Source organism: Protomyctophum parallelum, assembly GCF_964188405.1.
Source record: "Protomyctophum parallelum genome assembly, chromosome: 17".
Lineage (NCBI taxonomy): Eukaryota > Metazoa > Chordata > Actinopteri > Myctophiformes > Myctophidae > Protomyctophum > Protomyctophum parallelum.
In genome coordinates this window covers 25,987,117-26,013,885 of record NC_139719.1, presented here as the reverse complement: position 1 = coordinate 26,013,885, position 26,769 = coordinate 25,987,117, and the positions used below count along the sequence as shown (strand labels likewise).

The 26,769-nt window shown below is 45.4% G+C and overlaps 1 protein-coding gene across 8 annotated transcripts in view; it reads right to left on the bottom strand.

Annotated features, from left to right (window-relative positions):
- The window catches only part of LOC310874999 (protein sidekick-2-like), a 503,627-nt gene that overhangs the window by 9,753 nt on the left and 467,105 nt on the right, over positions 1 to 26,769 (bottom strand). For 4 of the 8 annotated variants that reach the window (XM_083787997.1, XM_083788001.1, XM_083787999.1 and 1 more), the window contains exons 42-44: positions 25,067 to 25,207; positions 20,377 to 20,536; positions 13,050 to 13,179 (exon numbers count right to left, since the gene is read on the bottom strand). In XM_083787997.1, the coding sequence (XP_083644123.1) occupies positions 13,050 to 13,179; positions 20,377 to 20,536; positions 25,067 to 25,207 (431 nt within the window). The remainder of the gene's footprint in view (positions 1 to 13,049; positions 13,180 to 20,376; positions 20,537 to 25,066; positions 25,208 to 26,769) is intronic. The other 4 variants (XM_083787998.1, XM_083788002.1, XM_083788000.1 and 1 more) reach the window with 1 other exon arrangement.

The window sequence follows — 26,769 nt, the reverse complement described above, 5'->3', positions numbered from 1 at the left end:
TGTGTACTGTGTTGTGGTCTGTGTGTACTGTGTTGTGGTCGGTGTGTACTGTGTTGTGGTCGGTGTGTACTGTGTTGTGGTCTGTGTGTACTGTGTTGTGGTCTGTGTGTACTGTGTTGTGGTCGGTGTGTACTGTGTTGTGGTCGGTGTGTACTGTGTTGTGGTCGGTGTGTACTGTGTTGTGGTCGGTGTGTACTGTGTTGTGGTCTGTGTGTACTGTGTTGTGGTCTGTGTGTACTGTGTTGTGGTCGGTGTGTACTGTGTTGTGGTCGGTGTGTACTGTGTTGTGGTCGGTGTGTACTGTGTTGTGGTCTGTGTGTACTGTGTTGTGGTCGGTGTGTACTGTGTTGTGGTCGGTGTGTACTGTGTTGTGGTCGGTGTGTACTGTGTTGTGGTCGGTGTGTACTGTGTTGTGGTCTGTGTGTACTGTGTTGTGGTCGGTGTGTACTGTGTTGTGGTCGGTGTGTACTGTGTTGTGGTCTGTGTGTACTGTGTTGTGGTCGGTGTGTACTGTGTTGTGGTCTGTGTGTACTGTGTTGTGGTCGGTGTGTACTGTGTTGTGGTCGGTGTGTACTGTGTTGTGGTCGGTGTGTACTGTGTTGTGGTCGGTGTGTACTGTGTTGTGGTCTGTGTGTACTGTGTTGTGGTCGGTGTGTACTGTGTTGTGGTCGGTGTGTACTGTGTTGTGGTCTGTGTGTACTGTGCCACAGTATTAAATGCAATTCCAGTCGGAGCGCCGATGGCTGAGTGGTTAAGGCGTGTGTATCACATGTAGGCTCTGATGCCTGCCAGCGAAGCTCGGGTTTGATTTCCCGGAGCCCGGCGGTCCTTTGCTGCAAGTCACTCCCTTGTCCCCGTCTCTCTCTCTCTCTCTCTCTCTCTCTTTTTGGACTATCAATAAATGCATCTGGCGTAAGCTTATAGATCTGCTATTTTGTTTTTTACTCAAATCTTTGCTTCTGGGGGTCCCTGACACCAGATATTTTGAGATGGGGGTAGGCGGGCCAAATAATATATATAATTTGGGGATCCTTGACATGAAAACGTTTGAGCACTACAGCAACACACGTCTTTCATAAAACACTTATAGGCTGAGGCTGATTCTACTAAATGTCTTCTAAGTCCTGAGCTCTGAAAGGCTTAAGGCATGCTTTTAGACGGACCACAACAAAACTGATGCACCGAGAAATGACAGAGATTCCGTGGCGCATTCTTTGAGCGACTGACCCTCCACCTCGCTGCAGGCAGGGATCAAGCTCCTTTTGTGGACCCGTAAGGCCACATTCCAGCTGTCATAGGACGGGACAACTCCATCATACATCGGGGTGCTCAGTGACGGATGGCCGTGGGTCACCTATAAGTGCCGTGAAGCGCATGATTAATGACAAGGCCACCAAGGAACTCTGACCGCGCAAGAATCCTCCGACGAGGCAGGCTTTCGTGAAACGCAGCACCAGTATTATTACGTGAAACTTTTGTGTTTTTTTTCCAGGGCCATGCAGGGTTGGCTTTCAGGAGACGCTGGTGGCGATGTGGAGGAATACAAAGAACGCTCGCCCCAAAACACCACCTGGCATTCCGAAATGTAGACCTTGCAAAACAATGCCTGAACCTGTAACCTCATTCCTAAACGCATGAGCGATGCCTTAACCTAACAATATTCCTAAACGTAACCTCGGTAAAACGAATACAAGAAATAAATGGGGGTGAGTGTGTTTTGTGGCGAGCGATCCGTTTACCACACGGAGGCGTTTTGATGCTTCTCTCTGGCTCGTCACTCTGCTAATATCATGTTCCATTATTTCACATGGGACTGGCAACGCATAATAGGCCCTATACTGACATTCTCCAGAGCACCACCCCACCCCCCCACCCTCTCTCAATTCTACAGCACATGTGTCACACATATGGCTACAGGGTCAGATTTCACTCCTCCCTCGGCACGGGTTTTCAACATGCGCCTCTCCTGTCCCCTACGACGACCCCCCCTTTTATGAGGCTTTCTCTTCATATTCCTTATACAGTATACAGTATGTCAGAAAAAGCTGTGAAAAAGGAATACTATACAGATAGGTCACGCTTGTCTGATTCCTTGACATTTGGTTCCTTTTGTACGCTCTCAGAGTTACGGACCCATAAGGGTCCATTAGGTTCCAAATTATCATTTAGCTGGGGACCCCCTGGAACTTCCTCAAGGGCCCCTGAGGGTCCCCGGAACCCACTCTGGGAACCACTGGTTTATATTATGTATTGTTTTATGTGTGTGTGGGGGCAGTTGGTTTGGATATCATAGCCCCATTGTGAGGCCTTTGAGAGCCCAACGGCACTGAAAGGCATTCCAGTCATGCCAGTGCATTTAGCAACACAACAGGACGACACAACAAGGCCCTCTTCTCCCTGGCCTGCATGGTGAGATAACGCTCACGCATACATGCAGCCACGCCACGCTGTTGGCTAGAGAGTATGAACAGTGAGTGCAACCGGGGATGAGACAGCAGTCCAGCTGAGTGCGTGCGTATGTGTGTGTGTGTGTGTGTGTGTGTGTGTGTGTGTGTGTGTGTGTGTGTGTGTGTGTGTGTGTGTGTGTGTGTGTGTTTGTGTTTGTTTGTGTGTGTGTGTGTGTTTGTTTTGTGTGAGGACCAAACGTCCCCACAAGTATAGCACAATTTAAAAAACACAAGAGAAAATGGTTGTTTTATCACTATAAAAGATGTTTAGAGATATAGGCGTATAGGCTGCTATTAGAAATAAACCTTCAGTTTGGTGTTAGTAGTATAGGATTAGTAGTTAGAAGTTCAGGGATTAGAGATAGAGTTATGAGCTTGACTTATGTTAAATTGCGCGGGGTGTGTGTGTGTGTGTGTATATGCGTGTGCGTGTGTTACTGGCAAAAAAGCGTGTGTATTCGGAACAGAAGTGTTGACACAGCGTACTGCGTTCCACTCCCGACCGGACCGGACCGGCTTGGCCCGGCCTTGAAGTGTGGGAAACAGATGTTACTGCTATTCAAAATATTATTCCCCCCCCAAAAGAACGACCATGCATCCACCTCTCCATTCTCTCCACCCCCATTTGCTTTGCTCTCTCGTTCCCCCTTGGCCCACTGCCGATCCTTGTCCAAAATGTGTCGCATCGCGACACGTTGTGAGCATGTAGATCGGCTATGTTCGGCACACAGCCAAGTATAAATCTGGGATTTTAATGCCATCATGGCCGGCCCAAATACATTTTAGTCGAATAAATCAACTGTAGGTTTAGTCGACTAAAACTAAAAGGGTGACTGAAATATGACAAAAACGAAACTGAATTATATTGAAAAAAGAATATGACTAAAACTACATAAAAATCTGCTGTCAAAATCAACACTGGTAAGTGAGTAAGTAGTTTTGAGAGCCAAGGGTTCCCGAGTCATGTGGCCCACAGTTCAGGAGCCAACATGTCTCCTGTTTCTGTAACATTAGGCAGCTTGATGACAAGCACACCCCCTGGTCATGACCCTGGTTTGTCACAGGGACTTACCCCCGCATTACCAAGCCTTGATGCTGAGTGCCAAGCAGGGAGGCACTGGGTACCTGCCAGGGATTGAACCCCCGACCTCCCAGTCTCAGGGCAGTTCCTCATCCAGTTCCACTTCAATTTACCCCCCAGCCCCCCAAACCACCTCAACCCCCACCCCACCCCACTCCACCCCTCCACCCCGCCCGAGGCACACTCGGGGCCCGACGCTTGTCAATGGATAGCTGTCGCACTCCTGCACAACACAAAACAGTGCCCTGATGCTTTGCCAGTGTGTGTGTGTGTGTGTGTGTGTGTGTGTGTGTAAGTGAGTTTTGCTGTATTACATATTCAGTCCACGTATAAATTCAATACATATTTTAAACATAATCATCCTTGTCATGACAGTAATTTATAGCAGTCGTTACATTCATCCATGCACGGAGACAAATTCAATGTGCTTAGCTTTTGAGACAGATGAAGCGTGCACAATACAATCCAAAGTATATAATTGTATTATGTTTATTATGCTTATATCATACAAAGCATTAAAGCCAGCGGCTTGTTTCAATTGCGGTCCTTTCACATGTAGCCTATATACGCAATCTCTTTAGTTAAATGTACTTACTTTATCAGATGAAGCTCTATAATTCAGTATTATGGAAATGTATCTCGCTTCAACAAACTGAGACAGCGGCACTTTTTTATTAAACAATGAAGACAATAATATGTATATTTCGAAAATACATTGTCACGGGGACATTGCATAAACTTTACTACACCTGCTTCCAATTAATTATCTATCAGCTGGCTTGGAAGTGGCGGTCAAGTGTTAAACTGTATGTTCTATTTATTGATACTGTAGCTGAAATGCATTGCTGAAGTATATACTACTAATGGTTTTAAATGTATTTATTGATTTTAATTGATTGTGAGTCACCTCTCCCCTCTGCAGTGGCATTCCTGTTGATTGGGAAGGTGCCAAGTGCTGCATAGGAGGGGGGGGTGTTTGATTCAAGAGCAATTTTATTTAAAACGAAACTATAGTTTTGTATGAATGGACGTCCGGAATTTCATGTTTAAGTTAACTAGCCCTTACCCGTTGTGAGATATTGCCCCCCCCCACCCCCTTGTGGCCGTGGGGGATACTGCGCCCTGGGTGCGTTTTCGCATTTTCTATTCACTAATTCATTATTAATTTATAATTTGTTAAATTGGAAAAAGGGCTTCGCTAAGACCTCCGTATTATTATTGTCAATGCCTGTGTGAAAGGTGGGAGTGATTGGTGCAGGCAGTGAGGAGCTACGGCTGTGTTTCTGACACACAGACAGACATTCAGACATTGTCAGAATTATAGTATGATTATAGTATGATGATGATGATGATGATAGTATGATGTTAAAACCTTCAGTAATGGTGTGTTAACTCATTGGCCTTTTGTATGCTTATGGTGAGTTAATTGAATTGCCAATTACTGTGATGTGATTTGGTATGTCTCACTCCTATAAAAGGGAGCCTGCAGGTGATGTGTGTTAGTTAGAGTTAGACCTTGGTGGGGCCCTTTGGAAAGTAAGGATATGGCCTGTTACAGCTTCTCATTGTTTTAGGTGTTGTTCAGTAGTGTTGTCTTCAAGTATGTTTATGTTTGTTATTTTGGCCAAATCTTGTTTTTCGTCTTTGTCTTTGCCGAGGCTGCTCTGTACTATGGAAAGGTGGATAAACTGGAAAGGTGAATAAAAACCCTAAAAGGGCATTCTTGGACTATTCTGTCTTTTTGGAGCCTTGGCCGGACGGCCAACTTCACATACATGTTCAAAGATTTGCGCAAATCTTCCCAGATTTAAAAAAAACGGCAGATCTACAAGCTTGTGATGCACTATGAAATTGTATATCTGCTATTTTTGAATAGACAAAGTATAAAATAATGGTTAAAGTGTTCCCAGTTTAAATGGGTTGACTAACGAGCACAAACCAGGGACTCAGGGCGGACATAACCACAAGGCCACTGAGCTGTGTATGAACGCTGGACTAGAACCACAAGGCTGAGCTGTGTATGAACTATCTGGGGAGAAAAGTGTGAAAATACGCCGCTGAGTCAGCATCACAGCTTGCCTCATATTACAGGCTAATTACTATAGAGCCATGGTGTCGTGGGAGAGACTACATTAATGCAAGAAAAGTACTGGTGCATCCCAGTCTCAAGGGAACCCCTGCCACACACACACACACACGCACACACACACACGCACACGGTGGTGTCACACGACCAAAATTGCTCATACATCGGCTACTTTCCCGGTCCGCCATGCCGTCGCAAATGAGGCATTGACCAAACGTTTCTTTGCGTCATTAGGACGTTAAATGACAAATTACCCAGCGATCACAAGAAAAGCGAGCCAGGGGATTAAGAAATGGAACCTCGAGTCATTATTGGTCAAACATCCAGTTTTTGCTGATACATCGAGATGTTCTCGGCAACACATTCTGCACTGCAGCGATAATGTTGCCCAGTCTCATCTAGGATTGTGATCCTTTAGGATTTTAATGATTCAGATTCTTTAATTCCCTCGTAACGATCATATTCTAAATCAATTTATAAAAAAAAAAGATAAACCCAATTTCAATCATACATCATGCATACATGGTTATAGTATTTTCAAAGTTAGGTTCAGTGACCCTCTGATTTCAAAAGGAGGCTTACAGGTCAGGTAACTCTGAGAGTGTACACATTTAGGTCAGGTAACTCTCAGAGTGTACACATTTAGGTCAGGTAACTCTGAGAGTGTACACATTTGGTCAGGTAACTCTGAGAGTGTACACATTTGGTCAGGTAACTCTGAGAGTGTACACATTTGGTCAGGTAACTCTGAGAGTGTACACATTTGGTCAGGTAACTCTGAGAGTGTACACATTTGGTTCCATTTGTACTCTCTCAGAGTCATGGTGAACCACTGGTATTGTAATCGTATAGCAGACAGTAAGTCCACATACCAGCTGTGACAGAACCACTGGTATTGTAATCGTATAGCAGACAGTAAGTCCACATACCAGCTGTGACAGAACCACTGGTATTGTAATCGTATAGCAGACAGTAAGTCCACATACCAGCTGTGACAGTGTAATGGAACCCGGTTCCAGAACCGGTTCCAGATGTGATGGAACCGATTCCTGGTTCCTCAATGTTGGATTTGGTCCCTGTGGTTCCCGGATCTCAACCCTATAGTCTCGTCTTTAATGTCACCAATGATGCACTGCAAGGCAAGTGGCGTGGGGAAATAATAATATAAACTGACAGAAAACAGTTGTGTGTGGAATTGCACAGTTGGGGGTGGAATTAAGAAGAGCATGCTAAAGGGGGGGGGGGGGGGGGGGGTTGCTAAATTATAAGTCTAAAGAACTTGACCTAGTTGTCCGCGATAAAGTGTTCATCATTGCAAAAAATAATTGAGCTAGCACGGAAAACAACAGAGCGGAGCGCCGGTGTGTAGACGTGTGGAAAACTGGCGTTTTATGCGTATCGCTGATAGTACAGATAGAACAGTTATGTTTTTAAATGGAGTACAAGTTTCTGTTCCAAAAAGGAGGAGAAGGAGGCAAAGGGGGGGGGGGGGTGGCTTCCCTTGTGCTTCAGTTATGGATTATATGATCATCAGAGAAAGGGAGGGGGCAAAGGGGGAGGGGGTATTATCTTTCTGCCATTGCTATAGTGGACACAGCAGGGGGCCCCACGAGGACAAAGATAGGGGGGGGGGGGGCAGGCAGAAAATATAGGGAGTCTTTAGGCACAAAAACAACCTGGACAGGACAGAATTTGTGGTGTGTGTGTGTGTGTGTGTGTGTGTGAGAGAGAGAGAGAGAGAGAGAGGAGGGATGAAAAATAGACAGATGAGAATGAGGAGTGAGAGTGGTGTGCCTGTGTGTGTGTGTGTGTGTGTGTGTGTGTGTGTGTGTGTGTGTGTGTGTGTGTGTGTGTGTGTGTGTGTGTGTGTGTGCGTGCGTGAGTGCGGGTGCGTGTGTGTGTGAGAGCAGAGCAAGACGCCTGCAGTGTCTGGGTAAATCCCAGCATACATCATGGTCATCACAGACACAGGGATAGGCCGATAGGGTCATCACAGACACAGGGATAGGCCGATAGGCCACCAGGCCAGCCTGGCAGCGTCCAATCCTCTCAACATCAGCCATGCTGAGAGAGGTGCTTTCCTTCAGCATGACACTATCAATCAAACGGATGGGAGTTTTCCACCGCCGCCAGCCTGATGCAGACTTTATACTTTATAACATACCGCTGTACGGTGCAGTATACATTAAAGGAGTTTTTTTTTTTACCTAGGCACTATTTTTTTGGACCAGTGGTTCCTTGATTATGGGGTTCCGTGGACCCTTATGCTGCATTCAAATTGGCAGATACAAAGATGCACAGCATGTCTGTATCTAAAGTTGAAATCAGTTCAACTCTGTTGTAGGTAGCTCTTGTAGCAGCGACAAACATTGGATGCATCTTTGAATCTTTGAAGGTAAAGGTTGTAAACGAACTGAGAGAAAGGTTTGAGAGCCGCTGATTTAGATTACTTGGACATGACATGAAGGGTGAGTGTAAATAGGATTGGTCCATTCGATCACCTCCGCACGCATCACAAGTAGCAGAGGCAATCGTGCACTTTTATTTTAGCCAAATACAGGCTCATTTTCATCAGTCACAGAGGTCACAGTTTTTATATATTTTATCATCTCTTAATAGCTCTGTTAACTGATGGGTTGTATCTTAAGGCCAGTCCACACCAATGCAACTCCTTGCAACTACCATTTGGGGATATGGTTGCAAGGAGTTGCATAACTTGCATTGGTGTGGACTGGCTGTACTGTACAGTATAACGGTTTGGTCTAACATCAGGTTGATTGGGTGGGCCATGCGGTGTTAATGTAGCCAACAACAGCAGTTGTTAACCTACTATACTGTAAATGTGGGTGCTCGGGTGGTGCCGTGGTATAAAGTATAGCTGCCCGCTACTGCGGAGTCTGGAGGTTCGAATCTGGACTTCTGTTGCTTCTCGCCTTGATCCACACATCCCCTCTGTCAGCGTAAAGTAAACATGACCGTCTAAATGAGGTCATCGGTATACTATAAATAGTAGCTGTGATACTAGCTGTGAAAAACCTGACATAATGACGTAATATAGTTCAATGGCACTTTCAGATGATCTCTCTCTCTCTCCATCTCTCTCTCTCTCTTTCTCTCTCTCTCTCTCTCTCTCTATATATCTCTGTGAGAGCGGGCCAGTCAAAACAAAGCCAGCCCCGTTGTCGTTAGAGACAATCCACAACATTACAGAGACATCTCTCTCTCTGTTGAGACTCTGCCAAAATGAACTATACAGTAGCCAGCAATGCAGGGAGAGGACGACAGATAGAGAAGATAATGAGAGAGGGAGATAGTGTGTGTGTGTGTGTGTGTGTGTGTGTGTGTGTGTGTGTGTGTGTGTGTGTGTGTGTGTGTGTGTGCGTGCATGCATGCGTGCGTGCGTGATGTGTGTGTAGAGAGAGAGAGAGAGAGAGAGAGAGAGAACAGATACAGTATATTCACTTCTCTCTCCCACGGAATACCTTTAAGCACATCAGGCCAATGATCTACGGTCACATTTTTTTCAGTGACTCAGTCAGAGATGAGATCATCCACAATGTGCATGATTGGTTTCATCCTTCTTTTGGGGGACTGACGTGGAAGGCTGTGTGCCGTGTGTGTGTGTGTGTGAGTACTGACGTGGAAGGCTGTGTGCCGTGCGAGAAAAGAAAAGAAGAAAGAAAGGAAAAACAAGCGTGGAAGCTGTCAACTTGTCTTATACCTTCACGCATCAGTGTGGTACCACTGGTGGCAAAGAGGATGGCCTTGCCAAGTCCGTAATAGCTTCACTACTGCTTGAACCCCAGCGTCCATATTCTAGGGGGAACATTAGCCAAAAATAGCAGATCTGCAAGTGCGACGCATTGTGAACTTGTAGATCGGCTATCTTTTGGTCAAGAGATTTGGTGCAGGCGCGAAAAAGTGGCACAGTTGTTTGTAACTCGAGTCCGGTTCTCTAAAGCCCAAACCACACCAAAGGATCACCATGCAACTCCTTGGGTCCAAACGGTTTGCAAGGAGTTAACGCTGAAACCGTCTTGACTCTTTGGTGTGGTTTGGGCCATTGAATTCCATGCGTTGAATCACTAGGGACGACGTGGGTCAACGTGGGTCAAGACAAATCACACCGCAGGGACAACGCTAAAACCGTCTTGACCCTTTGGTGTGGTTAGGGCTTAAGACCGCAGGGGTTAAAAATACAGCAACCTATAAGGGACAAGTTCAGGTACAAACTAGTTCATATTAAGACAATAGCAGTTTCTATCCTACTAATAAACACGCAAATTCTCTGTTTGTCTGTCCGTCCATCTGCTCGTGTTTATCCCCGAACTCATGAAGCCTGCTTTGACCTTTAAGACTAATAAATAAAGTCAGTTAGTCATACTGTACCTTCCCGTAGCCCCCCCCCCCCCCCCATCCCACCCTACCTTCTCTCCAGTGTCTTATTTATGACAGAACGCACAACATCACACCGATAGACCCATCCGTTCAATAAAACTTCAAAGGGCATTCCTGGAGTCCTTTCCGAGGCACCGCAGGGTGTTGACCGACGCAGTGGCCTGTCAGGGTGGACTCGGGAGGCAGCAGCAGTACATCCCCCTCGAGACGGGGAACACCAAAACAGGCAGGGCTCTTTGTCCAGGAGGACCATCAAAGCCACCGAGACCGAGACGTGGTGGTGGCAGGTGGTTGTCATCTCTGGGTCTGAGGAGGAGGCCCCTATGCGCCACGGTTCTTTATTTGACAGCACACAAGTGCTAGCGCTTGATACATCGTCTGCGCGATGACACGGCAAAATGGCTCCTTTCAAGGGAGTTTGGAGGGAGCTTAGAGTCGTCCCAATAGCCACAGGCGGACAGAGAGAGATTCCTCCGGCTGCAGGAATTCACACTCTGAGACGTATTTAGCAGAGAGAGGGAGAGATAATTCGGCAGACGGGCCGGAATGAAGAATTCCGAAGATGAAAGCAAACATTGATGGAGGCCTTAAACTGGGTGGGTGGGGGGGGGCATGGGGGGGCTTCACCCTCCCTCCTTCCCTCTCCCATGTCTTTCATCTGACTGGGATCAAAACCAGACAACATACAGACCTCCTCAGACCACAGAGAACCAGCAAGGAGGGGGTGACGTAAACAGAAACAGCCAACAAACACAAGTACGAGGGGAAGGAAATGACTTTGATAAAAGAAAGACATTAGACTTGGAGGAGGCACGCGCTCGCACACACACACACACACACATAAACATGCGCAGACACGCAGACACGTGCACACACACACACACACACACACACACACACACACACACACACACACACGGGGGTGGTAGAAGATCAGATGATCAGAGAGAGAGACAGACAGAGACAGAGAGAGAGAGAGAGAGAGAGAGAGAGAGAGAGAGAGAGAGAATAGAGGTTGATGAAGCTTAAACACACTCATTGATTACACCCAGCAGGGCCAACAGAATGGTCTGATTCAGCAGATGCCAGCACAGCAGCCTGCATGGGCACTGCCAGCAAAAACAAAAAGCATTCTGTCAAAAGGGCAAACAAATTGGAAATAGCCGATCCCATTCAACTATTTGCTATTTTCGCACTATTGTATGACGAAGTAGCGCGTTAGTTTACAACAAGACATAAAAAGTTGAAATATGGAGATACAAGGTTTATGCCCGACAGCATTATGTTTTATTATACTGGCTTGGTGCCATAGACACTAACAGAATATCGATTTATATTTGATCAACGCTTCCAAGCTGTGTTTTCCGAGCCGACCTGGCATAAATTAATGTTAATGCTTTCATTAACCGTGACCAATGAAATCCTTTAAAAATCAATCAAATCGTTTTGTTGTGTGACTTTTGGGTCCCAGTTCTTTATTGAGCAGCCGTGTAAAAATGAGAGAATAAAGGAGAAATGAACCCCTCCAGGGTGATAGAGACACCTCTGCTTTGCGTCAGGCGGGGGGCTAAATCTAATTTCTCAGTAGTGACCGAGGGTTCCTCATTGAATTCCCTTGATGACTTTGAAAGTTCCCCCCGAAAGGCAACTCCGCCACTGGACCCCAGTATAAGGAGCAAAAATAAGAACAAACTACAAGTGCAGAGTGCATCTCGACCCTTTGCTCTCTTACATAAGAGCGGCGTCTGAGTGCAGTGGCCCGGATCAGAGGTGAATGTACACCAAGCGACATTCTCCCGGGGTCAGTGCCCCCGCCGCGCCCCGGGCCTTTCAGAGGCGCTACGCCTCCCCCGCGCAGTCTTGCGGACGGATGGACGGATGGACGGACGGACGGACGGACGGACGGACGGACGCGAGGCCATTAATCTTTAATCCCCCTGTATGGAGTCTATGGGTTCTATATCTGAGCCTGAGCGAGAGACTGTGGGCCATTTGCGGTTGACGAATGAGTCATGACACACCACAATGTGGACAGAGACGAGTGGTCTGCGAGTGTCTGCGCTTTCTCAAGCCGAGTTGAATTCCAGTAGAATTCAACCCATGATGACTGTGTGTGCGCCAGGGACATACAGTAAGTGACCATGATGACTGTGTGTGCACCAGGGACATACATGACCATGATGACTGTGTGTGCACCAGGGACATACATGACCATGATGACTGTGTGTGCACCAGGGACATATGTGACCATGATGACTGTGTGTGCACCAGGGACATATGTGACCATGATGACTGTGTGTGCACCAGGGACATATGTGACCATGATGACTGTGTGTGCACCAGGGACATATGTGACCATGATGACTGTGTGTGCACCAGGGACATACATGACCATGATGACTGTGTGTGCACCAGGGACATACATGACCATGATGACTGTGTGTGCACCAGGGACATACATGACCATGATGACTGTGTGTGCACCAGGGACATATGTGACCATGATGACTGTGTGTGCACCAGGGACATATGTGACCATGATGACTGTGTGCACCAGGGACATATGTGACCATGATGACTGTGTGTGCACCAGGGACATATGTGACGTGACACATTCCGGTCGCTGTCGTGTGGAAACCTCTCGTGTTATTTTTCAAAGCACGGGGGAAATAACCCATGTTCCAATGGTCCTAATGTAGTTATCATTTAGTCACAAAGCTCTTGTTAATACTTTTCATTGGTCCAATATTTATCAAACCCACAGACACACTTTACCACTTTCACTTCTTGGAGATCGGCTATTTTTTCTATTTTTGTGTGACAGTGAGTGTAGTATGACCAAATATGGCATTAACAAAATTAACATACAATGTAGAAATACAAGGTTTCTGCCCCACAGCGACCATATAATAACAAATGACGGGACACTTAGATCTTCTGGAAGAAAACAAAAAAAACACATTATAATAATAAGTGTTTCGTTTTATTTTAAATATCAATCGTGCTTATCAATCGTGCTTCTGGCGTCGTACTGTACCTGCGAGTCCGAGATCTCGGAGGGCTTCTCAGTCAGGCTGCTGCTCTCGGCGGGGATCAGGTCGTTGTACTTGGTGCTGACGTCCTCGTCTGAGTAGTGGAGGCTGCCGGGACTGGGCCTGGGAGGAGACCTGGGGGGGGGGGGGGGGGAGGAGGGCAGACTGTCACAAACTGCTCGCTTGACTGATTGAAACCTATATTTCAGGGAAACCCATTGAGACCTGAAGGGTCTCTTTCTCAATGGCGCCGTGTGTGTACAAACGGACATTTACATAGACAATGAATGTAACAAAAATAAGTAAGAGTTAAAGACATTCACTTTGAAAGAATATATATTCAAAGATTTGCGCCACATTTTCTGCTCCGAGCCACTGTGCTACTGAGGCACCTTCAACATAACCTTATCTTGAGAGCTTGATTCATGTCAGACGTTCCTGATATCCAGACTTTCTAGATGGTGTTTGCGGCCCAGGCCGTGGCTTTTTAGAGATTTTATGGAGATATCAGGTTTCTCCCCGACGGCAAACGATTATCAAGGCTAAGTCCTTGCGGTGGATGGCCAGCGTTGGAATCCGACACTGAGGCACTTAGTTGAACATCACCTTCGGCCTTTTCTCCTCGACTCAATGTCACTATTAAACTAAAGCAGAACCAATCATCTGGCCATGTAATCTGTAGTGCTTTGATTTTGTGCCAATTACTCTGATTTCTGTCAGACAGACTCTACACCGCATGATTGTCTTTGAGTATTAAGTATGTCTAGTCTAGTGTACGTGAGTCTGCATGCGTTTGTGTGTGTATGTGCGTGCATGCGTGCATATGTGCGTGCGTGTGAAAACAGGGGGGCCAATTAGAAAGGAAGAAACATTTTCAGATTCATTTCACAATAGGAAGCCAGACACTGTCTCCTTGGGGTTCCTATATTTTTAGATATCTCTCGTGTCACTCCCAGATGTGTGCGCAGTATACCTGCCATCACCATTGATAGCATAACTTACCATGTGGGCTGTGAAACCTTATAAGGCAACAGCATTCTACATCTACACGTCACTATACAGTATGAAGTGAACGTTCTTTCACTTCATAATGGAGTCACGAGCGCAGTCTACACCTCACTAGTATTCACTATGAAGACTTCACTTCAAAATGGAGCCACCAGCGCTGTGTGCTTTGACGTTCCACACCCTCTGAATCACAGGGAATTATTCATCTCAGGAGAGAGTGACTGGCTGTAGGCGACCCATTCATGGGTGTCCCGTGATGCTCATCAAGTCGTCTTATATTGTGTTCAAATCAAATCAAATCAAAATCAAGTCTTCACACGGACGCACGTCATTACTGTAGCTACTTGTGAGGACATTTTAGGACAGCGATTCTATGAATGACATTTATTTCTGTTGTGTTTTTGACCATTAAGCTTAAAATATCAGCTCACGTCGCTTCCATGTTAGCATAGGACTATGCAACTTTTTATTTATTTATTTTATTTTATTTTATGCTGCCACAATATTTTGTGTATGGTGCTCACAACAGTTATATATGTACATGTTATTTATTTGATATGTTCCGTATGGGTGTGTCACATATACTGTCATTTTGTTTGAGTTACTGTATACCCTGAATCTTGAATAAACAAAACAATGAAAAAACAAAAATCAGCTCACGACACGCCACAGCGAGACACGTTGTGAGCTTCTGCTGTTTCTGGTAACTTGCGTTGCGTATTGTATTATCTTTCTTCCAGAGAAGTAGTTTGGTTCGGTACATTTATTCTGTATGGTTTTGGCTGCTGTGTGTTGTAGATAGAACCTGAACTGGCCCCGCCCCACCAGGGAAATCATGGATAGAGAGACTCAATTTAGTGATGTCCACTGGGTTCTATTTAAACAAATTACAGATAATTCACTTAACCTGAGTGGTGAGACTGAGAAGAGGTTTACAGTGGAGAATTAATGTGCAATATAGTTGAATCATTTAATAATTGTCTTAGGGATTTAGCATGACTCTCAGCGAGTCCACCAGCCTGAGCACATAATGTACAGTGTCTGTCTGTCTGTCTGTCTGTCTGATTTGTACTCGGGTTAAAGCATACAGGAGTACTTCACTGTACTTGCTTTTAATGTAGTTGAGTGAAAGAGAAACACAACTCGAGTGAAGTGCAGAATCAGATAAACTCAATTAAATGTACAGTTATTGTCCACTGTACAGTATTATCACGTATAGAACTGAACTGACCCATATCTCTGCTTCTTGTTTGACATCTGTTAAAAGTCTGGCTGTTATTAAATATTATGCTCTGTCAAATATATTCCATGCAGCGTCTGCTGAATCAGCCGGCCAGCTTAATAGTACGGCTATGATGAATCGACTTTTAAACACTTTCCATTTAAAACACTATCTTTCAAAGCACAGACTCCATGGAACAAAACCTTTTTAAAATAAATTATCTTTAGGATAAAGCTTCACATAATGGAAACTTTAAAGCTGCTTAACTTGCTAAAATATTCTCCCGTCATATTATGTGCATGCTCTGTATATTGCAGATAAGAGTCGTGTGGAAATGGATGTGGGAAGCGTTGCACCTCTAATATAGTTTGAAAAAATGTTTTCCAAAAATAGCAGATCTAAAAGCTCACAATGCATTGCAAATGTTCCACCCAAAATAGGGATGCCGGTGCTTGTAAAGTGTAGTCATTTTCAACCTGTCCCATAATGGAAACGGAAGTTTTCCTCGTGACATACACTGTATCTCAGGGGGAAAGATTTACATATTTTTGCGTACCATAATATGACATAAATGTAACGTGTTATAAAGTAACAGTCTTTTATGGGTGCCGTGGATGTTATTTACAGGAGTGCCCTGAGCAAAAAAAATGAATAAAGTGACCCCCGGGTGACCCAATCTCACATCGCACTCTCGCATGGCATACTTCAGTTATAGCAGTGACTGAGACAACAGGCTGAAAAACACAATGTCTTAGTGAACGCGCAGCAACTGGCAGGGCCCTCATTAAGCCATGTTTTGCACAATGTGGCCCTCGCCCTGAAATGAGTTTGACAGACCCAGCGTTCTCTCTGTGAGACTTTAAAACCAGTGTTTAAAAAACATAATCTGCACTCCAGTTCCATCGCGGACTCTCTCTCTCTCTCGGTGTTCACAAAGGACATATAAGCACGAGGCTAGAAAACGAGGGAACGGCGTGGAAAGCCCTGCTATAAAGAAATGGCTACAAAGAAACACGGGGGCCCTTAAAGCTGCCATAATCCCCTGCATCAGCCCTCAATGTAACTTCCATAAAACCTTCATCAGGGAAGCTGGATCTTGGATCTTCTGTGTAATACTGTGTTAAAGTTCACGCAACAACAGAGAAGCCTGCGGATTGCCAGGGTCTTACGTAAATCTGTTGGAACACATAATCATTATATGTTCCAAAGGGTTTAAGAGAACAAGGAGTGAGTCATAAAAAAATACTTTGTTAAAACCGCTACCTAAGCAAAATAAGAGTATTTCAAATGCCCCCCCTTTTTTTACACACTACACGTGTCAAAATTGTCTGTACTTTTACTGATTACCAGACTGCATCTCTAGACACGAAGCTATACAGCCGCCACCCATAGCATGTACGTTTATGTGTGTGTGTGTGTGTGTGTGTGTGTGTGTGTGTGTGTGTGTGTGTGCATGTGTGTGTGCGTGCGTGCATGCGTGTGTGCGTGCGTGTGCACTGTGCAGTAGAAGAAATACTAGGCAACAACATGCCTGCATGCGGTGGCCAAATCCTGAATGGGATTACAGTCCTGTGCATGTGGTGGTGATTTGGCCAGGCCGGCACCATATCTGGTGGAGCCAGACAGACAGTTCATTGTGTAGTCCGGCTGGTTGTATAGACATGTTCACACTCAGCACCCGGAGGATTATAGGTAATGACATCACAGCATTGGACAGATATACTTTTATTTAGAAATAATTTTATAACTTTTTTTTACCAGATTTCTTTTCATGTTTGAATTGGTTTGATTTGTCTGAACCTGTACTGGAGGAAGAGCAGATGGTTGGGTCTTCAGGTTAAGCCGTGAATAACTGCTGGAAATCCCCCACACAGACAGATTGCTGGACGATAATTTATGCAGTCTGAGAGTGCAGTGCACACATGTAACCAAATGTATCGGACTGAAATTGTCATTGAGGATTTTAAGGTGCACTCATCAAGCATTACAGTAGGCTATACAAACGCACGCACGCACACATGCGTGCTATAGTGGACATATACACACACACACACACACACACACACACACACACACACACACACACACACACACACACACACACACACACACACACACACACACACACACACACACACACACACACACACACACACACAGAGACTCACTGAGAGTAATAGTAGACCCCCAAGACGATGATACAATGATTCAACTATATTGAACATTAATGGTTCTCCATTGTAAACCTCTCGGTCTCACCACTCAGGTTAAGTGAATTAGCTGTAATTAAGCTGGTTAAAAAGAAGTCTTGAGTCTCTCTCTATTCATGACTTCCCTGGTGGGGGATCTAAAGCACTGGTTCCCAAACACTGGGTCGGGACCCATTTGTGGGTCACAGACAACATTGTATGTGTCCCTTTATTTTTTGTTTCCTACATTCTGTTTTTAATTAATTTTGCAATTTAAATAAAAATCTAAAAACATTCCCAGAAAAAGCAAAACAAACAAATAAAATGAAATAGAATCCTGAATTAAAAACAAATGAAGTAATTTCATGAAAAAGTACATGACAAATCTAAGAAGTTCCATAAATTAGAATACAATGTTTAAGAAGTAGTGAAAATAGCCGTCTGTAGGCCTATGATAAAGGTCTAAGCGCTCACCCAAACACATCTCTCTGTTTTTACTTACCACCGAAACGGTGGTCACCCTATCACCTAAACCTGGAGTATGAATAGGCCTGGAAAACATAGGAAAAAAGCACCTGCCAGTGCTATCAGAGCCCACACCTGCAAATGTATCAACACAAGTCCAATGGATTCCTTGATCCTGATGCTGTAATGCAGGATTGATTTGAACCCAAGAGAGAGAGAGAGAGAGAGAGAGAGAGAGAGAGAGAGAGAGAGAGAGAGAGAGAGGGAGGATCTGGATTAAAAGCATCTGCTAAATGCCTAAATTGTAAATTGTGTGAGTATTTAATACAGGATGATTTTAACCCAGGGGAGAGAGAGAGAGAGAGTGAGAGAGAGAGAGAGTGAGAGAGTGTGTAGATACAACATTCATCTGTAATCGTAGGGCTCAGGTGTCTGAGCTGCGACTTCAAAGAGCGCTGAATATGAAAGTACATCTGTGCATTCTTTTACCCCCTGGCCTGAACCGCACACGTGCACGCATGCACACGCACACACTTTTACCCCCACTCCGAGACGTAACATTATGCAGCCTGGAATCCCCCCCCTCCCCCCCTTAATCCTATCGCCAAGGTCACACATACACACACTACAGGCGCACACACACAGGCGTGCACCAAAGTATTGCGTATGAGCACATGCGTCTATGTGAATGCATGTTTTGTGCATGCACACACACACACACACACACACACACACACACACACACACACACACACACACACACACACACACTCTTATTCCTGTGGGCATAGCATCAGAGGCCACCTGCCTTCGTCCAAATGTTATCAGCCAATCTGTGGATATATGATGCATTGTGCATATTACGCTGTAATGCTAGGCTGATGACAAGACCCTTTTCAACGCTAATGACCCTTGCATTCATACTTCATTGTGCGACGGTGTCTCACACTTTAGCATAGGTTAGCAGATTGTTGTATGAAATAGAGAAACAACACAGGAAAACAAGTTAGTGTACAAGAAAAGGGAGAAGCCAATAACCAATAACGCATCATAGACGCATTGTGAGCTTGTAAATCTGCTCATTTCAGAGCACAACACCCGAGCACAACCAAGCGAGACATGACCAAAGCCTTTCCGGGGGTCCCCAGCCAAAAACGCTGAGAAACAGTGGGTCGAGTCCCATGTTTGGCACACGGACCAATTCATTTTGCGCGTGAGTAAATATCCCGCTTTTTTGTGTCTCCCACAAAGAAAATATATACGTATATTTCATAAAAAGAACGCTTATAAATCTGACATTTTCATCAATTAAACTAATTCCGCCATAGTTTTTCATATATACAATTTTAGTTATATATAAGTTATATAGAAGTAGTGAAAATAGAAGATCTACAAGCTCATACATAACGCGCTGTGAAGCGACGTGTTGTGAGCTTGAAGATCTGCCATCTATCTTGGGTCCCAGACAAACCAAATTCTCTTTTGGGTTAGGGTTAGGTTAGGTGAGCTAAAAGGTTTGGGAACTGGCCTATTGCTTGGAATACAGACACTCATTAGGAGGAGAGGAGAAACGGTCCTTCATTATGACCCGCTTTTACAGTGGAAAACAGCTTTAATGAGGCTGTCCCGAGGTGTCACGAGGAACACAAATGTTTCCACAGAGAGAGCACAGAGGACGTTTTAGGTTGTTTTTTATTTCCTTCTTCCATCCGCTAAGCTCAATTACCTTTCCAGATTGTCGTTTGATTAGCGTTTCAAACGATCCTTGTCATATCAAACTCTTTTTATAGCGGTTTCGTTTGACGTGTGTGTGTGCGTGTATTTGTGTGTGTGTGTCTATGACTCAGTGCACTAATGGAAAAAAATGAACTAGAAATTGTAAATCGTTACTTCTTCCACAGCTGAAACATTTTTCAACATGGAAATGATTATGACAATTATGCAAAATATAATTTGATCGCAGAGCCAAAATTAGTTTTCCCATGCAGGTGGCCGGCTTCCCCCTTAGAGATAGGATGAGAATTTCAGTCAAGCATGAGAGACTCGGAGTAGAACCGCTGCTCCTTGACGTGGAAAGGAGCCAGTTTAGGTGGTTTGAGCGTCTAGTACGGATGCTTCCCTAGGGAGGTGCTTTCTGCACGTCCCAGAGACCCCGTGGTAGACAAAGATGGCAGGGGAAACCATGCAAGGCACCAACCTGCTCATCAGGAGCAGTTAGGAGTATGGACCAGATGGGGGATTACATCTCCACACTTGCCTCGGGATCACCCAGGGGGAAGTTGCTAATGTTGCTCTGGAAAGGGAAGACTGGAAATCTCTGTTGGAACCATTACCCTTGTGACCCGATTCTGGATAAGCGGTTGAAGATGCATGGGAAATTGCGAGTGTGTGTGTGTGTGTGTGTGTGTGTGTGAAGCTTCTTTGAATTGTGTGTGTGAGACCACCGACCTGGTGTAGACGCCGTTCTTGCGGCAGAAGGAGTTCTTGACGGACAGCCGTCGGTTGTTGAGCTCCAGCGCGGGGAAACGCCCCTCGTCCAGGCTGACCATGTCGCCGTGCGTCAGCGCGTTGCAGTTACTGTTGTTACCTGGACACACATACAGACACACTGAGTGAACACAACACAGTCAGTTACTGTTGTTACCTATAGTGGACACACACATACAGACACACTGAGTGAACACAACACAGTCAGTTACTGTTGTTACCTATAGTGGACACACACACACATACAGACACACTGAGTGAACACAACACAGTCAGTTACTGTTGTTACCTATAGTGGACACACACATACAGACACACTGAGTGAACACAACACAGTCAGTTACTGTTGTTACCTATAGTGGACACACACATACAGACACACTGAGTGAACACAACACAGTCAGTTACTGTTGTTACCTAGTGGACACACATACAGACACACTGAGAGAACCATAGAGTTATATATAAAGGATAGACAGCGGACAGCCCCGCCCCCTTGGTACACAACACAGTCATACAACAGGGTCACACCACCTGACTGAGGGAGTGAGTGAGTGAGTGAGTGAGTGCATGAAAGAATGAACTAGTGAGTGAGACAGTGAATTGATGAATGAACAAGTGTGAATTAATACATGAGCGAATGAACGAGCTAGTGAGTGAGTGAGAGTGAATTAATAGTTGAATGAATGCATATAAGTGTGTGAATGAGCACATGAATGAACTGAGTGAGTGAGTGAATGTGAAGAGAGGAGAGTCCGCACACAGGTTTGCGCCAAGGTGTTTGCTTTTTATTCAATACACCATAAATAAGACACAACGTTTCGGCCGTGAACGTCCTTCATCAGGTGAGTGAGTGAGTGAATGAACACATGAATGAATGAGCGAGCTAGTGAGTGTGTAAATACATTAATGAACAGAGTGAGTATGTGCGTGTGTGCGTGCGTGTGTGAACAAATTGGTGCAGAAACATTTACGGATGAACATTTGCGCCGTAGATGCGCAGATGAAACGAATGCACGCATGCATGCGTCCCAATGGAAGGTCGCGGTAAACACCTCAATTACAAAACAAGCGACTCATTGGAATGAATAGGTCTTTATACTGCGGAGCAGTTACTATGCATGTACAATCTCCTCATTACCGGGGCCAATATCCTGCTCTGTGTCTGTGTGTGAGAACACAAACTCCCACAATGCATCACACTTGAATGAACCTCTGCATGTCCCACACAAAGGGTCCGTTATCTCAACCCAGAGAGAGAGAGAGAGAGAGGCTGCTGATTCACATTGGCGATGTTCGTCTGCATGTTGGCGAAGGCCATTCTCTCTCTGCACGTTGAGTGAAAAGTGAAAACTATTGAAAGGTCCAGCACTGAAGCTGTAAAGATAGCACATGACCTATAGCCTTTACGACCATGCAGTCTTCATTTGTTGATCTGCATCCTATAATTTCAATATATATGTCTGTGTGTGTATATATATATATATATATATATATACACATACATAGACGCTCTGGATTAAGAGCTAAATGCCTGAATTGTAAATGGAGCCTCATTTCTACTTTGTTGCGTGCCAATGGTTGCTTTCGTCGCATTTCGGAACTTGCCGGTGGAGAGTAAGTAAAGTAAAGTAAGTAAATTCAGCATAACAGCACCCTGAACCTGCCTGACAGTGCTGCCCCTCCCCCCCTCCCACCACCACCGACCACCATATAGAGTTGATTTAGAACAATTTACTGCTTTAGAAGGGCTCTAGAAGGGCTATTTGAGGTTAAGTGGTGGTTACGCAAATGGAGAGAGAGAGAGAGAGAGAGAGAGAGAGAGAGAGAGAGAGAGAATATGGAGAAAAGCACACACACACATACGAACATGATAGGCACTGAATGACAGGGAAGAAAAGCAGGGAAAGATAGAGAAACAGAGTGAAAGAGAGAGAGGGAAGGAAAGAGTGGAAAGAACACGCACACACACACACACACAGTCACGCAGTCGCACACACACACACACACACACACACACACACACACACACACACACACACACACACACACACACACACACACACACACACACACACACACACACACACACACACACACACACACACACACACACACACACACACACACACACACACACACACACACACACACACAGAAAGCAGTGGGTCGCTCCAGTGCTTTCTCTTGGCAGTGTGGCCCTGCATGGTGGGAGGCTGTGAGACCGTCTTTGTGTTGGAAAGAGAAGGACTCTCTTGTATTTATTCCCCCTCCTCCTCCTCCTCCTACATCAGTCAGAGAGATGGGCATGGGGGACCCCCTCCCATGCCCTCCGCTGCCCAGCCCCCAGGCAGAGAGATGGGCATGGGGGACCCCCTCCCATGCCCTCCGCTGCCCAGCACCCAGGCAGAGAGATGGGCATGGGGGACCCACAGGGTCTCCCCCCCATGCCCTCCGCTGCCCAGCCCCCAGGCAGGCAGGCCGGCAGAAAGCCCTGGCAGCTATAGCGCCTGTGTAGCAGTAGAAGTGCTGAGCCAGGGGAAATGGTCCCGCTGATGTCAGTGCTGAACGGAATGAGCAAGTATAGATCCTCGTCCGTCTTTCTCCCTTTCTCTATGTCTCTCAGGAAAAATAAATAAAAATTCTCAAAAGTAGCAGATGTACAAGCTTGCGGTACAAATGCAAAAAGTGATTGATAAAATGCTTGTGACGCTATGTTAATTACTTTAGCTGGGGACCCCCTGGAACCCCCTTCAGGACTACCCCGGACCCCAAGGGTTAATTTGACTCTGAGAGTGTACAAATGGAACCAAAAGGACCTGTGTCTTACAGGTCCATTTGGTTCCATTTTACAGCGTCAGCCACAACATACAGTAGGTCTATATGTTGCAATATAACGTTTGCCATGCCATGCTTACCTGTAGCTGGCATAGCAACAAGTAGTCACTTGCTTTGCTAAAGAATCCCTGAGATACAAACAGATGTTCTAGTTTTCAGACACTCTCAGTTTTAATGTTCCTGGTGTGACTTCACTAGAACATGTTGCAGACAGTGATAATACAGAGCAGACAGAACAGCTGCTCATTTGCCTAAAACCACTGATTCTAAACCAGTGTTTTCCAAACAGTTGGTTGGGACCCATGTTTTGGGGTCGTGAGTCAATATCCCTTATTGCACATATACCTCATTTTTGAAATAACTCTTCCTACTTCCAGGCCTCTTCCGACTTCCTTCACCGATGATACTACTAATGAAGGCTCTGTTCCATTCTGGTCAAACAGTCGGGGTGCTGCTATTTGGCATGTTGGCTCACATGGAAACACTTCAGTGTAACTCAGCTAAAGGCCGATTCATATAGTCCAGTTTTCGGTGAAGAGGTGACCACCGAAAACTACAATATGACGTTACGCCGTGGTGGTCACTGCTCGTTTCAGTGGTCACGTCTTCACCGAAAACTGGACTATGAAAGGCCATAACAGCGCATGTGACCTCTAACCCATTAAGACCTGGCTGATATAGTCTTCTAATAGGGGATTCACACTATGGTCCCGGGTGCGCACTCGGGACCACTTGGCAGATGTTGTGGTAGTGTGAATGATGCATACCGTTCCCGGGAGCGGATCGCCCAACCGTCCCCGGGACCGCATGGGGGGTGGGTCTCTGGACCGTTGAAGTGTATTCAGATACGGATCGTTCCAATGTGAATGCATGTGTACCTAAAGAAGGAAGTGGACTGTTTTTTTAAAGAACGTGACATTATCTCTAGTCGACGAGCCAAAGCGTAAAAAAAAAAAAACATAGCTGCTGCACGATCAGCGCATTTCTCAACGCCGCCCTTCTCCTGTTGAATCTGCGTATACGCGCAGCACCGCGCTGATCTTATTCTGCGGACTACACGTGGCTCTTGGGCTTTGCTTGGCACAGTTTCCAAAGTAAAACAAAATAATAATAATGCTAAAGTAGAATCCATAGCAAACTAATACACTGGAGCACAGAACTGACTGACACAGTGAATAGCAGGCAGGCTGACAGTGAAGTAGTATAACGGCAAAAAGCCAAAGAGGCAATGCAATTCAGTGTGTCTGGATTTATTTGAGACAATGTCGCACAGTTGATGGTCAGTGTCCGTGCGCGCCAGCCATCAAGCACACCGTCATCAGGATGATTAAAGTGTGTTATGCAAGTGTACCCGGGTGCGCTGTTGAATCTCGGGCAATGTGAATCATGGCCATCGGGGACCAGGCAACCGTATTCGGAAACGGTTCCAATGAAACGGATTCAGTCCGTCTCAGTGTGAATCCCCTATTAATCATGACCGTTTTCTTAAAATCCTATGTTTCTATGTCAGTGGACCCACAGAATTATCTGAATTTGGCCATGGACCCCCGTCTGAAAATATGTTTTTCCTGGGACACCCCCAGAAGCAAATATTTTAGTCAAAACCGTTCACTGTGAAAGAATATTCAAAGATTTGCGCCACATTTTCACGATTTTTCAAAAATAGCAGATCTACAAGCGTGTAGCGTGACATTCGGTGCCACGCTATGAGCTTGTAGATCTGCTATTTTTCAACAGATAATGGTTGAAGTGGTTAAATGCTACAAGGTGACACAGATGACTAAATGGCCTTAATTAACGTGATTGAACCCACCTGAGTCCGACTTCTTGGCGTACTTCTTGCTCTGCCCTCTGATGATGAGGATGAAGACCAGCAACAGGATGAAGATGAGACCCACCAGGGCCACCACCACCAGGAACCACCACTCCTCATAGAACGGAGCCACCTTCTGAGCTGGAGGGAGGGAGATGGCGTGGTTAGATCAGTGGACCCACCCCTAAAATCTTTCTCGTAAATTAACAGGTCTACTGCAGGTAACCCGCGTTATTACCTTTGGAGCATACGCCAAAGAATTTGCAGCTTTCAACCACGAAAATAGTCTGATCGTTTGTTGTTGATGAGCAAAACCAGCCGCCATGACAATGCGAGACGAGAACAGCCTGCACAGCATGTTGTAGTCCAAACAAACGGCCCGTTCACTTGCATTGAGCTCATTTTCCCAGAAGCCCTAGCAGCCCAGAGGATGGCTCGATTTCCGGTTTCGTCATCATAATGCGATGGCCTCGTCACCAGGTCTGGGACAAATCTTCTCTATATTTTTAATTATTTTAAAACTGCAAATTAAACACATTAAACAAATAGCGTGTGTGTCACACAAAAGCATCAAAAGTAGCAGATCCGCAAGCTTGAAAACTGTGCCATTTTGAGCTGGTAGACGAAAAGTTACTGTTTTGGACAAAATGAGGTTCCATCTGCATTGTACTCAAAATCATGAGTGCAATGCAGATAATATTTCTGAAACAGAATTGTCAGAAATGGTATGTAGGCTTTTAAAATACATTAATGGTATATTTGCTTGCACAAGTGTCCTCTCCCTTCTTCCTTCTCTTGGTTTCCGCACACTTTACATTTTGCTACAGACAGTTGAGCTTATCTCACCAGATTCTCAGAGCTATCACTAAATATAGTGCTTGGGGAAGTTTATATGGAATGGTTATTGTGAAACATAGCCTATACCAGTGAAAGATGATAATACAAATAAAAATAACAGTCAATTGAAAAAGTTAAGTGTAGTTTTAAATAAGTTTGTCTATCATCATCATACTATAATTCACAGAATGTCTGTGTGTGAGAGTGAGTGAGTGAGTGAGTGAGTGTGTGTCCGACCGCATTTTATCTCCTCATTATCTCCTCACTGCCTGCACCAATCGCTCCCACTTTTCACACAGGCATTGACCATATGAATATGGAGGGCGTGACGGAGCCCTTTTTTCGATTTGACACATTAATGATTATTAATTAATTTATTAGTGAATTAAAAACGCACCCGGGTGCAGTACCCCCCGCAGCCACAGGGCGGCAAAACTCCAAGTGAATTGCATTTTGGGACCGTCACTGATTAATACTGGGACACAGTTTTCCGCGTAACTTGAGTTGTTTCGCCCGCAGTTACAGATCTCATCTTTCCTGCACCTAATGTGAAACATTGAACAGCACGGCCACGATCACAACGGAATGATTATCTATCGGCCTGGCTCTGTTGGATCACTTGATATAACTTTTAACCAAACGTGGGTGAAACAGCGTGCAGCCGCGCACGTAAAGACTGCACGTGCGCACACACATGGAGTGGACGGATTGATTGATATACAAAAACAACCCTTGCTTAGCACCTCGCTAAAAGCGTGTGCGCAGGCTACTCTGAGGTGGGCACCCACTGTCGTTATATTGGAACCTTCTGCCCTTGCCTGGCTGGATTTGTGTGTGTGTGTGTGTGTGTGTGTGTGTGTGCGTGC